General features: G+C 43.5%; 1 protein-coding gene across 1 annotated transcript in view; it reads left to right on the top strand.

Moving 5' to 3' along the window:
• Nucleotides 1-14,545, top strand: part of LOC134441478 (AT-rich interactive domain-containing protein 5B-like) — a 77,594-nt gene that overhangs the window by 28,016 nt on the left and 35,033 nt on the right. The window contains exon 4 of the mRNA XM_063191810.1: nucleotides 3,119-3,370. Within this exon, the coding sequence (XP_063047880.1) occupies nucleotides 3,119-3,370 (252 nt within the window). The remainder of the gene's footprint in view (nucleotides 1-3,118; nucleotides 3,371-14,545) is intronic.

Here is a 14,545-nt window from a genome sequence, read left to right as displayed (position 1 = left end):
AGATAATCTAGGCCAAGAGTCCCAGTGAGGTAATTAGTCACTTAGATATTTATCTAGGCTAAATGTCTCAGGGAAGACTAAAAAGCCAGCTGAAAATGGGAGACCTTGATTTGCAGTGCTCAGGGGATGTGGTGGAGGAGGAGTAAATTACTAAGTGCAGGAGTAAAGACATGCAGTTCATCCACCTCTCAGTAGTATAACCCTATTCAACTTGTAATAGAATTTGCATTCCAAACAAATTCCAAACATTCCAAAAGTGGTGCGTCATCCCAAGGGCAACAGAGACCATTGAAATTCGCTGGGGCTGGTTAAAACATGTTGTATGGCTCTGACGGTAAGGAAGTAAGTTGCTCCATGCATCCACCTCGATACGATTTCCAAATTCATAGTTCACACATCATTTACTTTCCTTCTGCAACCCATTTAGCATGTGTTGTTAGGGTTGATAGGCTGGTTTTAGTGGGGTTTTTTTGTTTTTGTTGGGGAATTTTTATGAAATGTGTATACTGTAATGGAAATGTATTGTCACTGTATGGCTGACAACCTTTAACACTTTCCAAAGTTATTGTATGTTTTGGTTTGGGTGTGACACCGTGATTATGTGTCATTTTCTGGCTGTTTGGAGATGTGAGTATAGTACTATATGCATGAGTGAGTGAGTCAGTGAAGGCTCAGGTGAAGTATATTGTTGCCATCCCTTGAGGCAAATCACAGCACATGTCTTGAAAAGTCTGGGTGGAAAACTCAACTGCCTTAAATCCTTCAGGCTGAAAATACAGCCGTTTAACTTTATTAGAATGATTCAGAGTAAAGGCCAGATGATACGGCAAAAATGAAGTGACATATCCATTTCGGAATCACGTTTTGAGAAATTCACTTTTTTGTATGGGGTATTAAAACATTAAGTACTGTGTTCTTGAAATATGTATTTGGATGACAATAATTCACACATAGATGAAAGAATGTCTGAACAGATATTTGCAACAATACAATGCAAAAGTAAAAAATGCTGTTAAAGTCATTTTACAATTAAACTCTTCAATCTCAAACTCTTAAATCACCATATTTTTCTTCATATGGACTTGCGTTGAGTTCTTCCACAATTAGGACTGACTGAGTGATAAGACTTCAATTCAAAGCCTTTGATGCATTGGAATGAGTATAGTAGCTTGTCAGCAGTTTGATAGTATACGGTACTTGCATAAAGCGTGTATACAGTACTTTCATAAAGCGTAGCGTACATAAACCCACACACTGAAATTCAAGGCATCTAAAGAGAAATGGTTATTAGTCATCATTCTTGATCTCTGCTGACTACTGATTTGATCATTTTTTGGTGTAATGATTGTCTATGATTCACTAATCCACTCATTGTCTCTCAGTGTGGGTGAGTTCAAATCCGCATAAAAACAGCAGTTGCCATGTTGCTTAGGTCTATTTCCTGATTCAATAAACTGTGTCTTCCTGGGACTAATTTAGACTACAGGGTGTTACATGAGTGCTTTGTGTGTAGCTGTCAGTATGCATTTAGCAAACACTTTGTCAGCACTTTGGAAATGGAATGGAATGGTGGAGTGGTCAAATAGTAACACTTTAAGCAGTGGCTAGGGGCTAGTTAACCTTTGTCTTCAGCAAGGGCATCTTTATAAATTAGTTTTTGACTGAAACATGGCAATAAAATGCTAAAAAGAAAAAAAAACAATTGTGAGGTATGTAGATATTATTGGCATTAGTATGTAGACACATATATTTTCTTTTACTGTCAGTCATTAAAAGACTAATATGCACACGGTGGTGAGTCAGTACGTGTTGACTGATTGCGTCTCTTCCTGCAAGAACATGCAGACTTGCCGGCTAAAATGCATACTGTAGGTTTAGGTGAGACAAAAGGTGAGCTGTCACGCCACACAAGCTTTCTTTCTTGCCCTTTTCCACTTGCATAATTGGGCTAAATGTCATCCGCGGCATTCACAGAAATATTATGTGGGTTGGGTTATACAGCAGCACAATTTTAAGAGATGGCCTCAATTCGATATACACAGAGAGTGAATTGGCCTGATTATATTTGAAACTTATGAAAGTTTTTTTTTTCAACCATTTTCAAAATCATTTGAGGGGCTCATCAGCTTGTAACAGTCTGAAAGGCACCTCTAAAATTACTTTGATGCCCTTCATAGTCAAGTTAACACACTTAATTTGTTAAGGTTTTAGGTTATTTCCTAGATCAGTGATTCTCAAAGTGTGGTCCGGGGACCACTAGTAGTCCGTGACAGAGCTCAGGTGGTCCGCAAGGGTATTTCTACTTTTCCAGCAGAAGGCTATATTTGTAACATTATTACAAAGCCAAACATGTCTGAAGTTATATATTCAACACAATAGGCTTGTAGACAGGCTTGTAAATGTGACTAAAAAGTAAATAATCGCATTAAAATTAGCAGTGTTAAATAGTACCCGTCAACTGTCAATTCAGTTGACAGGTGGTCCCTAAACATTTTGGGGGGGACAAAGTGGTCCTCCGTCTGAAAAAGTTTGAGAATCACTGGCCTAGATCCTCCCCCATTTCTCTTTCACCCACTTGTCTCCTGTCTCCTCTCACACTGATCTATCAAAATAAAGGCCCCAAAAGGTCCATGAAATACTTAGCTGAAACACAGACTTGTATCAATTAGAAGTACTGTTACGGTTGTAATTACAACATCACCAATAGTGTGATATTACATAGTTGCATATGTTACATCATACGACTAGTGTTGTAATTGCACTTTGTTTGAGCACTTTAAAAAATGAGGAAAAGGAGAGTGCTGCGTTGGGTCAATTGTCTGTAAAAGAATCAGGTGCTCTTCAGAAAGGACATGATAACTTATCCATTTTAAAAACATTTTTGCAAGAAGCAACAAAGTTTGCTCTGATGAAGACTGATTGCAGTCGAAACGCGTAGGCGTTATCCATTAAAATAAAGGATTTTTAACTTTTTTCACTAAGATCAGTGTGCCTCAGATCATTCAGACTACCACTTTCAACAAGGAATCTTCTGTTTGGACCTTCACATTTTGGAGATAGTCACAAGCCAAATGACTGATAATAACCCCGTGTCTTCCTCTGATTTCTCTCTCTGCAGGTGAGGACGAGGAGGAGAGGTCCAAGGTGCTGGTCCTGAGCTACCCTCAGTACTGCCGATACCGCTGCGTTGTGGCCCGCCTCCGGGGGGGATGCGGGGAGGCCGCGGTGGTGACCGACCGCATCCTGCGGGCCCTGGGGGGCATCGGAGCCCTACAGGGGGTGGGAGAGGGCGAGGGGAGGATCCTCTACTGCCGAGACACCTTCCAGCACCCCACGCTCGGACGCAACCAGAGCGTATGCGAACACTTTGGTAAGTGCTTCAGTGTGAACGCACTTACGCATACAGTGCACACACGTTTGTATGTATGATAAAACTAAGTGCACACACACGCACACACACACGCACACACGCACGCACGCACACACGCACGCACACACACACACACACACACACACACACACACAGTTTATACTGACACACAGCAATTTCGCAACACCCAGTATGTCAGTGTGTGAATGTAAAGTATTTGTATATCCTTATGTGCTTACTTAAAAGGTTTATTGGCACCACACATGGTTTCAAGGTCCCTCTGTTGAAAATCTATTTTGAAACAAAGTTTGAGGTGAGAAAAGTAGTTGACTGAAAGCAGAAATCTACGCTCTGACATGTAAAGTAGAAATTAACGACCCTTGAGTCAATATCATAGTTGCCAAGGAGCAGTGAATCAAAAGACTTGGGGTGAAATACACAAATAAAATGACCCAAACGATAACAGAAGGCAGGGCAGAGGAGGAGAAAAAAAATAAAGGAGAGATTTACTGTAAAGTATACAGTCTGCCTGGCCGGCATTGGGCAATGGAGTAAGAACATCCTGACTCACATCAAAGTCCCCTAGAAACGGCCTTGTTCATCTTGTTCCTGACACAAACCCTGAAGGCACACTGGAATTCATCTGTGGTCATGACTCATCTGCACGGCCTCCTGTTTTTGCTTTTCCACTGAACTGAACCTGTACATTTGAATCGCAGCCGCCCCCTGGGCCTGCACAATTTTGGGTGTGAGGTTGTTGTCAGCATGACAACATCACCCGTTGCTCACTTACCGTATCATCTGAATGACATACTGTTTCACAACAGAGATGTGCGCGCACATGCCAGAGATGAATAGAAAGAAAGACAGGGAGGGAGGGAGGAAGAATGGAGAGAGTCATGGAGCAGACATGGAAACGAGGAGATAAAGAACTAGTGTCAGAAAAGGAATGTGGGGGAGAGGATTCAGGGCAGGCAAGAGTCCAGTATTGGAGGGTATTTCCCCCAATTTTGCCAGAATTAGATGATCAGATAAAAGTGGATGAGATGGGACAGGACCGTGTTGCAACAGCACACTCACATGATCCGGACACCTGCTTACACATTCAGTTTGCAACGTTAATTTTAAATGCATAATAGGAGTCAATTTCATTTTTTCTGACTAAACATTGTAAAACCTTCAGTTACCAACAGCTGTAGTATTTGTGTGTGTGTTTGTGTGTGTGTGTGTGTGTGTGTGTGTGTGTGTGTGTGTGTGTGTGTGTGTGTGTGTGTGTGTGTGTGTGTGTGTGTGTGTGTGTGTGTGTGTGTGTGTGTGTGTGTGTGTGTGTGTGTGTGTGTGTGTGTGTGTGTGTGTGTGTGCGTGTGTGTGTGCGTGTGTGTGTGTATGCTGTGTGCATATGTGGTTGTGTGTACATATACATACCTGTGTGACTATGTACGGCATTCAATAAGTTAAACACATTCTGCTGTTGCTTGGCAAATGGTATTTGAGGTGAATGCCAGAGAGAGAGAGAGAGAGAGAGAGAGAGAGAGAGAGAGAGAGAGAGAGAGAGAGAGAGAGAGAGAGGGGGGGGGGAGAATATGCTGTCCTCCTCATTGTGCTGAGATGTGTTGTGAATGGATTTGTCCTCGTCACCAGTCTTGCCCAATGCTCTGGAGCTTTTCCACTGCTTCACGTCCAGATGAAAACAAGTGCTAAAAAAACCCATTGATGTGTTATTCCATTTGCCACACGAGCATGTGTTTTAGAGCAAAACATGGTCATACTGGGTACAGGAAGTGAGTCAAGTGGATAGTATTTAGTCTTTTTTTTGCCAAAGTTTACCAGGTTTTCATGATTTGAGGAAATATTCTTCCCTCTCTCTCTGTCTCTCTCTCTTGCTCTCTGCCTGTCTGTCTGTCTGTCTGTCTGTCTGTCTGTCTGTCTGTCTGTCTCTCTCTCTCTCTCTCACTCTCTCTCTCTCTCTCTCTCTCTCTCTCTCTCTCTCTCTCTCTCTCTCTCTCTCTCTCTCTCTCTCTCTCTCTCTCTCTCCCTCTCTGTCTCTCTCCCTGAGTGTTATTGCCATGTCTTCACATCTGGACACTGACAGTGTCTTTTTGAAGTCTGTCTCTTCTCTTAGCTTTGCAACCAGCGCTGTAACATTTCCTCTCCTCCTCTCGTCCATCTCTATCCTCTCAGTTGAGCAGTCGACACATTTGGTGCATCGCTCTCTCTTCTTCTTTTGGTTGTTGTCAGCAAAGTAGAGCACTGAAGCGCTAGTGTGATGCGTGAGTGACAGGCTGAAACATCACAGCAGGCTGAGACATTTCCCTCCCAGGACTTCAGCATAGCTTAACACTTCAATAACACTTTTCTATGATGCCTGGGCTCATAGATACATAAATCCTATTCATACACCCTGAACATAAACTCTAATTCATAGCGACTTGATAATCATGTACACACTATGTTTTTGGCGGTGTTAATTTAACACTTCAAGGTGCACTGTGTAGGATGGTGTCCAGAGTAGGTATTGCAACTATGCTGCTCATTGAAAGTATGATTGTATAATTGGGACCGCTGAGTTGTTTTGTTAGGCTAATGGTGATGGAGATGATCTTAGTATCAGAGGGCTTGCAGGTTTGAATTTGGAAGAATATAGGATACAGAATATTTAATGTTCAATAAACTACAAAGAGTGGTGCAGTCTGTGGAGCGGTGTATCCCTGTACTGAAGGATATGTACACAAGCTGAGTTGAATCCAGAGGCCATAAAATTATCAAAGACAATTCCCATCCTAACCATGGACTGTTTAGGAAACTAAAGTCTGGAAGGAGACTCTGCTATCTTAAGGCCAGGACAGAAAGACAGAAGAAAACTCTTTCCTCTGGCCATCAGACTGTGTAAAATAGAAAGAAAAATATCTGCACACTTAAATCCTCTTTGTGTTCTTTCTAATAAGCTAAGCTTTCGGTCCACTGACCTCCTCAGGGCTCAGGCCATCAGACAGAAGTGACTGTACCGTATGTACAGTATGTGACCAATAAACTATCCTTGAATCGCTGTTCTCCGGCATCCTCATTAATGCCTGAAATAAAGTGTATGTCATCAAAGCATCGTGTAAGCACACGTTGCTGTAGTCACTGCTGCCCTCTTACCTAAATAACTGTAGACGTCATTCTGGATGAGAGCTGCAGCCAAATGTAGTGTAATGTAATACGTTCATAAAACAATATTAACTCTTCTAACTATTTACATGCACAGTCTCGCGACTCGTGCTTATAATATTTTTAATACTATGTAAACATAAACCCTTTCCCAACTTCAACCAACACAGTATGTTCATGCCTATAATGTTTTCCCTGCTTATGAGCGTAACAGTTAGTATATGTATAAATAATTATTATAATGAATACTTTTAGCCATTTTTAACTTCACAAAGACCTGAGGTATTATGAACCTGTTTGTGTAACCTTTTGCATTGAAGTGTCATGGAAAATATTGCCAGAGTAAGAGTTCTGAATGCCAAACACACACAGAGCAGTATCAGCAGAGCCTGTTTACATTACTGAAGCAATCTATTCATTTTGTTTCATAAAGTAGGTCCCTCACCCCTCCCTCTCCCTCTCCATCTCCATCTTTTCTCTTTGATTTCTTGCTGAATCCTGCCCTCTTTTTCTCCACCCCTCTCTCTCTCTCTTTCTCCCTCCCTCCCTCTCTCTCTCTCTCTCTCTCTCTCTCTCTCTCTCTCTCTCTCTCTCTCTCTCTCTCTCCCTCCCTCCCTCTCTCTCTCTCTCTCCCTCTCCCTCCCTCCTTCTCTCCCTTACTCATTACATTCACGGAGCGCTCAGCCAATGTGGACAGATTTGCCAATACCCTCTGGAGCGCTTGCACAGACGGATATTATTTTTAGGAGCCGCTGTGGAATGAGAATATGAACGAGCGCTGTACTGTACTGTACAGCATGCGGCTCTATGGGACTGACTAACGCGCTGTGCATGAATATGGATTACAGTGGTTAGATGAATACTGCTGCTGCTTCCACAGCCGCTGCCAACTTTGGCCAGGCCCGGGACAAAGTCATCTGAAAGTGACCCCCCTCCTACTGTTCGGCTGTGCAATATATCGAAATTATATTGTGATATCAATATTGCTAATATCAAATTTCACAATATCGATTTGAGACAATATTTTGTCTATACTGCCAAAAGGTAGGTTACGCTAAGTGCAATACATTCCACTTGCCATTGCGAGCACAGAGCAAACTTGCTACCCAACACTCGTGCAGAACACCACTGTATGTTTCTCTGTGGCCCTCCACTCCAACTGCTGAAGGGAGGGAGGATTGTGAATTGTTAAACACAAGTATTTGTCTTTAAAAGACATATCGTCTAAAAATATTGTGATATCAATATTGACTGAAATATTATCGAGCAGCTCTACCCCCACCCCACCCACTCAATACATGCAATGTAATAGGGACCCAAATCTGCCCCCCCCCCTCACCTCTCCCTGGGCCTGTGACAATTGACCCCTTTGTCTTCCTCTAGCGGTCGGTTTCCCTGGCTGATGGCCCTGTGGTGTGGTGTGGTGGGGATTTTGTGATGTTTTTTTTGCCCCACCCACCCAATACATGCAAAGTAATGGGGACCCAAATCTGCCCCCCTTCACCTCCCCTCTCCCTGGGCCTGTGACAATTGACCCCTTTGTCTTCCCCTAGTGGTCGATTTCCCTGGCTGATGGCCCTGTGGTGTGTCAGGCGTCCCCGCTAATGAGCGCTCCTCGCTGGGCAAGCCAACACGCTTGTAACGGGGTCATCTGTGGGTGTTCTTGCTGGTTACTCATACTGTCAACACATTTACAATTGTGTGAAATTGCTGAATGCACGTACAGCACACATGCAGTAGACAAACACAGATACACACACACTTATGAGCATACACATACTTTTTGTGAGTCTACACACACACACCCCCCCTCCCCCCCACACACACGCACACACACGCACACACACGCACACACGTGCGCTTGCACTGCAACGGCATAATTTTGCTGACGCAGTTAGCAGATGTACCCATCCAAGGCAATTAGTAGTCAGAACAGGGAACGATGCGTTCACAAAGATGCATGCGGCCACAACATTCCTGAGAGCACTGAAAGCAGTGCGCTACAAATATGCATACAGTGCAACAGAATGGCTGCTCAGAGAGATGTAATGTAATTATAAATATGCACACTGTACACAGAATGCCCTTAGAGAATGTGATGTAAGTGCAAAACATACATGCACACACACACACACACACACACACACACACACACACACACACACACACACACACACACACACACACACACACACACACACACACACACACACACACACACACACACACACACACACACAATGCTTGAACTGTGTGTGTGATTGTGTTCGTGTTTGTGTGTGCCACTGTACTGTTTTGTTTAGTTCGCTGACTAATCCATTGTACAGTATTAGATGTGTTTACTTGGTAACTGCAGTTTGACTTCTGTCCTTAATCCATTCATCTCTCTCATTTTTGTACGTTTCATGCCTAGTTTGAATGTGACCAATCAGAAGTGAGGAGAGTTGATTGGCTGATATAGAGCACCTGAGGTGGATGAGAGGTGGCTGACTCTCGACTGCCATGACCTGGCCAGAACTGACGCTGGCACTAGGCTACGTTTATACTGAATATTGTTCATATTTGAATTCTTGTCCTCTTCCATGTGCCCATTTGATTTTCATCGTACTATGTCTCCCTTTAAACCAATACTAAATATTATTTAAGTACAGACTGTAGCAGGAAATACTTACATGACTGTGACATGTTGTGTTAACTACAGCGGGCATTGTGTTTGCTCTATGGGAATTCACAGGATCAATTTCACAGGACACATTGGCATGTGACACCACTGCAACCACTGCTTTTTCATAAACACAAGACACATGTGTTGTGAGATGCCCAGAAATCCAGCAAATACATATATTACGCAAGCAAATAGGAATGCTTAATGATGGACGTAAGTGCTTAAGTACATTTAAATATCATTGTTCCACAGTCAGCGAAGTGAATTTGAATTTTGGACACAAGATGACAGGGTGCAATAAAGCACGCCATTAAACCAGGCATAATATTTAATGACCTGCTAGTCCTTGATATAGAGTAATTACATCATGCCGTAAAGAAATGGACACTTCCTGGCCTGCCCATTACTTTTTAGTCGTAGCTTATTTGATAGCCTTGATATGGTAATAGATCACAGAGAAATGTGGTACCTTCATACATATGTTTTATGACATTAGGTACGGAGCCTAGCCTAGCATAGCATGTTAGTCTTGTGGATACTCGACTCCTATTAGCTTGCTTGCTGCTGTTACTGTAGCTCGTCTGGCACACCCTTCGCGCTGATCATAAAGTTGCCACCGCAGACGCTGCGGCACGACGCAGCAGGACCATCCGTCATCCTCTGCACTTTGATTAGAACGGCCCCTGATCACAGCTGCTGATTTGATTAGTCAGGCCTGGTGATTGCCTAATGAGACAAATGCCTAGCGCTCCCTCCGCCGCACAGCACAGCACAGCACAGCACAGCACAGCACAGCACAGCACAGCACAGCACAGCACAGCCTTGTGGGTGCAGGGAAGCCGACAGGGGGGGACAAAGGGGTCACTTGTCCCGGGCCCAGGGAGACAGGGGGCCCAGAAATGGATAATCATTACATTGTATGTATTGGATTTGGGGCCCTTTCAGATGTCTTTCTCCCGGGCCCACCCAAAGCTGACGGCGGCCCTGTGTGGGTGTGTGACGGGAATCTAATGCAGCAGGTCACGGCGGCTCTCCGACGGCAGCGGAGGGAGTGTTTATTGCATGCTAATTCTGTGAATATGAATAAAGGGAGATTAATGGCACAAGGGGAGATCATGGATAATGGATAGACGCCGGCATTACTATCTCATTTAAGAAAAAAACCCTAAGCTCCTATATATCTTGAGGCACGATTTTCACTCATTTCGCCATATCTACAGTAGAAAAATGGGACAGGGAGTCCAGAGATGCGTGACAAATTAGATAAGGGAGATCCAAATTGGCATCTGGGCCAACGCCGGGCCGGATGAGGACAGACGCATGGCTGACGTCAGAGACAGGTGAAGGCCACGGTGGACTTGCTACCAGCTCAGTGCTTCTCAACCTTTTTTGAACAAACGCCCCCTTGTCCTCATCACAAGCCTCCTAACGCCCCCCTGACCTCCTCAGAAACCTGACAACGCCCCCCTTAGTATTAAAAAAATAAACGGACTAGTGCCCCCCAATGGCAACTAAGCACTCCCCCTCTAAGCTGTATCCTTCTCAACGCTCCCTAGACCTCCCCAACGCCCCCTGGGGGGCTGTACCGCCCCCTTTGAGAAACACTATGCTACCTGATAATAAAATGGGCCACGCTTGAATCCCCCTGGTGACTTCCATCAGCAGATCCCCAATTAGACAGGGCCGCGCTGACAGCTTTGCCCGGGCGCGGGACAAAATCATCTGAAAGGGCCCCCTTTTCAATACATACAATGTTTAATGGGGTCTCAATTCTGAGCCCCCCTCTTTCCATGGGCCCGGGACAACTGACCCCTTTGTCTCCCCCGCCTATCAGCTTCCGTGGCTATTAGTTTAGTGGATCAGGTCTCTGCAGGGGGAGGTAACGGTTGATCAGTGTGGATTTAGTCATGCTGTCAGTGTCAGTGTAGACCTCTGCATAGTCTGAGGCTATATCCTACTAATGCCATCGCCCTTGACACAGAATGAACTGGCTCAGAAAAGATTGATGTAAAGTCTGGGGGATACATTTGTAAGCAAGTGAAAGTATGAAAGTAATATCTAATAATATTGTAATAGATAGATAGATAGATAGATAGATAGATAGATAGATAGATAGATAGATAGATAGATAGATAGATAGATAGATAGATAGATAGATAGACCAAGGGAGGTAGAGTAAGGGAAAGAGAGAGAGAAGGGATAGAGAACATTATAACTTGTCTCCTTTGTTGTCTCTGTAACTGGAGCACTCATGTGACAGAGCTGAATAAATAGTCTTTGTAAATCTAATTACTGCCTTCTGGCTTCAACAAGCGCACATATTTCATTCCCCACGCTGTCTTAATCTCTGAGGATAAAAGAATTGTCTACATGTGTGTACTGCACACTGTGTGTGTGTGTGTGTGTGTGTGTGTGTGTGTGTGTGTGTGTGTGTGTGTGTGTGTGTGTGTGTGTGTGTGTGTGTGTGTGTGTGTGTGTGTGTGTTCAGGGAAGCCGACAGGGGAGGGGGACAAAGGGGTCAGTTGTCCCAGGCCCAGGGAGAGAGGGGGACCAGAATTGGGTTCTCATTACAGTGTATGGGGTGTGGGCCCCTGGGCCCAGCCAAAGCTGTCAGCGGCCCTGTGTGTGTTAGTGTGCTTTTGTGGGCGTAGTTACATGTGTGTGTGTGTGTGTGTGTGTGTGTGTGTGTGTGTGTGTGTGTGTGTGTGTGTTGTCGCAGGCGTATGTGTGTGTGTGTATGTGTGTGTGTGTGTGTGTGTGTGTGTGTGTGTGCGTGTGTGTGTGTGCGTGTGTGTGTGTGTGTGTGTGTGTGTGTGCGTGTGTGTGTGTTTGTTTCGAATAATATTTCAGAGCATGTTGCCTATATTAGGCATTTTGGCTGCACTGCCGGTGCACCCCCTGTCATGTGGTTTCTTGCGTATTTCTCCTGGGGACGCTGACAGATGCCTTTATATAATGTAATGTGTTTTAGATGATATCCATGTTGGGGGAACTCAGACATGTATCAGAGGATGGACTCAGTAGATTTAGAGTAAATTTCCATTAGATGAGTAAGTCTCCTTTACAACCTATCAGGTGCCATGCCAAGATGCTGTATTAGATGATATCCTGCACATTTGTTGTGCACTCAATCACAGACACACACACACACACACACACACACACACACACACACACACACACACACACACACACACACACACACACACACACACACACACACACACACACACACACACACACACACACACACACACACAGTAATATACACCAGACTTAGTAGTAGTTGATAGTTCTGGATTTTTTCTTGTCTAGAACTGTAGATATCTTGTCTAGAACTGTAGAACAAAGTGTACTGTATGTGTAGAATTATTTACTGAAGATTTCATGATGTGCAATGTCGGAAAAATGGTGGGGGGGTATATGTCTGACATTTCAATTTGAATGATGAATTTAATAATGAAACAGGAATGTGTTAGCAGGTGTCAGGATCATGTGAGTGTGCTGTTGCAACACAGCCCCCGGTCACATCTTTTATTTGATCATCTAATTCTGGCAAAAGTAGCGGGAAATACCCTGCAATACTGGACTCTTATCTGGACTTTTATACCACATTCTTTCTGCAACTAGCTCTTTATCTCTCTTTTTCTCTTTGTCCTCGCTCATTCTCTCTTTCTCTCTCTCTCTCTCTCTCTCTCTCTCTCTCTCTCTCTCTCTCTCTCTCTCTCTCTCTCTCTCTCTCATTTGTCTGTTGTATCTTTTTTTTCTGTCCATGCTAAGCATTGTCATTGAGGTATTCGTTTCCAACAAATTTTGGTGGAGCCAAATGAAGCCAAGTTGATTAATTCTTACTGCCCAGTTATGTTCTGTTGTTCTATAATTGTCTGTTGTTCAATAAAAATCTGCAGTTATTAAAAACATAGAGAAGAAAAGTAATCATTAGTCTTCACCAACCTATACTGTTACTGTTACAACCTATATTGTTTGTTATATGGGGCATTGACATGGAACGGTGCCAAAAAAAAATGCTTTGGTACAGTATGCTGTAAATGTTAAGAACTATTTCCCATAGCTGAAACTTTTTGACATTATTAATGCATGTACCATCTGAAAATAACAGCACTTGGTTCAGGACACAAAAGCAGACTAAGTGTTTCCATTAAAAGACACAAAGAGAACAAAAAGTGGATACTGGAAAAATAAACACTGGGTTGTTCCCAATGGGCCGACTTGTTTATTATCTCCTCCGCTCCGCTAAGCTCTAGCTCTGCCTGTGCTGTGACAGCTATTACGTAACGCCCCTGACCTCAATCACTTTGTATAATGATTCCAATCATTTCCATTCAGCCGTGTGAGAACACCGACATGAAACGGAAATGTCATGATTTCCATCATTATTTCCATGTTAAGTGCCATGCCATTGTGTGTGAGGTTTGCTAGGAGCGGCAAGTATAATAAATACATTTTTATTCGTTCTAGTGTGTTCCGCATCCTATCCCGTAAATGTTCCTTCTTTTGAATACGCAAAACATAACATGTAACCTCATTAGGCTTTTACAAGGATACGATGATATTTTATTGCCACATGCATGCATATTTGATAAGGTAAGACCGTGCCATGAATGAAAAATGGCTGTTTGTTATTAGCCTATTCTGTGGACGCGGGAGAGAGGGGGAATATATTTTATGGGAAGAGCAGTGGTACTGTATATAAAATAAAATGGCTGCAGAATGACAATGGGGGAGGTTAATTTGCGTTATTATTTCCATGGTAATAAATCATCCAGTAAAATGTCAGGATTTGCGTCCCCCACTGGGCCCCCTGCTGCAGCGCTCCACTGTGCCGCTGTGTTGCTCCGGCCGTAATGGTTTAGTCAGGCACGGCTCAAATACCACACTATCATTAGTCATTGTATTTATAGATCGCCGGTCCGCTACTGACTCAACACTACCCAGGTATTCATTTCACTGTGTTTGCGCTCACTTGTTTTTCTTTGTCTGTGTGTGTGATTATTGGAAGGAGAACACAATGCATGGATTATGAATGGATCGTGTAGTGAAGATGAGAAATGTCTTTATTTTGCAGAATTACTTATCACTAATTTGTCTGATGCTATCCTCACAGAATTGACTGTATATATGGTCTGTATATTCTCAGTCCCAGCCAATATCACCATTATATTGTAAGCCCCCAGTCAATATCGCATCAATAATGTGTAGGCCTCAAACGGGCTATTGCACATTTGCCAGTAGCAATAGTGTGCGATATGAAGTGCGCTGTTTATAATGCTTTGACAGTATCAGGCGGAGGCAGTTAAGTGAAATGCTATTTACGCTACACACAGGGCTTAGATGGAGGG

The sequence above is a fragment of the Engraulis encrasicolus genome, chromosome 24, assembly GCF_034702125.1.
Source record: "Engraulis encrasicolus isolate BLACKSEA-1 chromosome 24, IST_EnEncr_1.0, whole genome shotgun sequence".
NCBI classification, from domain to species: domain Eukaryota; kingdom Metazoa; phylum Chordata; class Actinopteri; order Clupeiformes; family Engraulidae; genus Engraulis; species Engraulis encrasicolus.
This window is presented reverse-complemented; position numbering and strand designations above follow the sequence as displayed.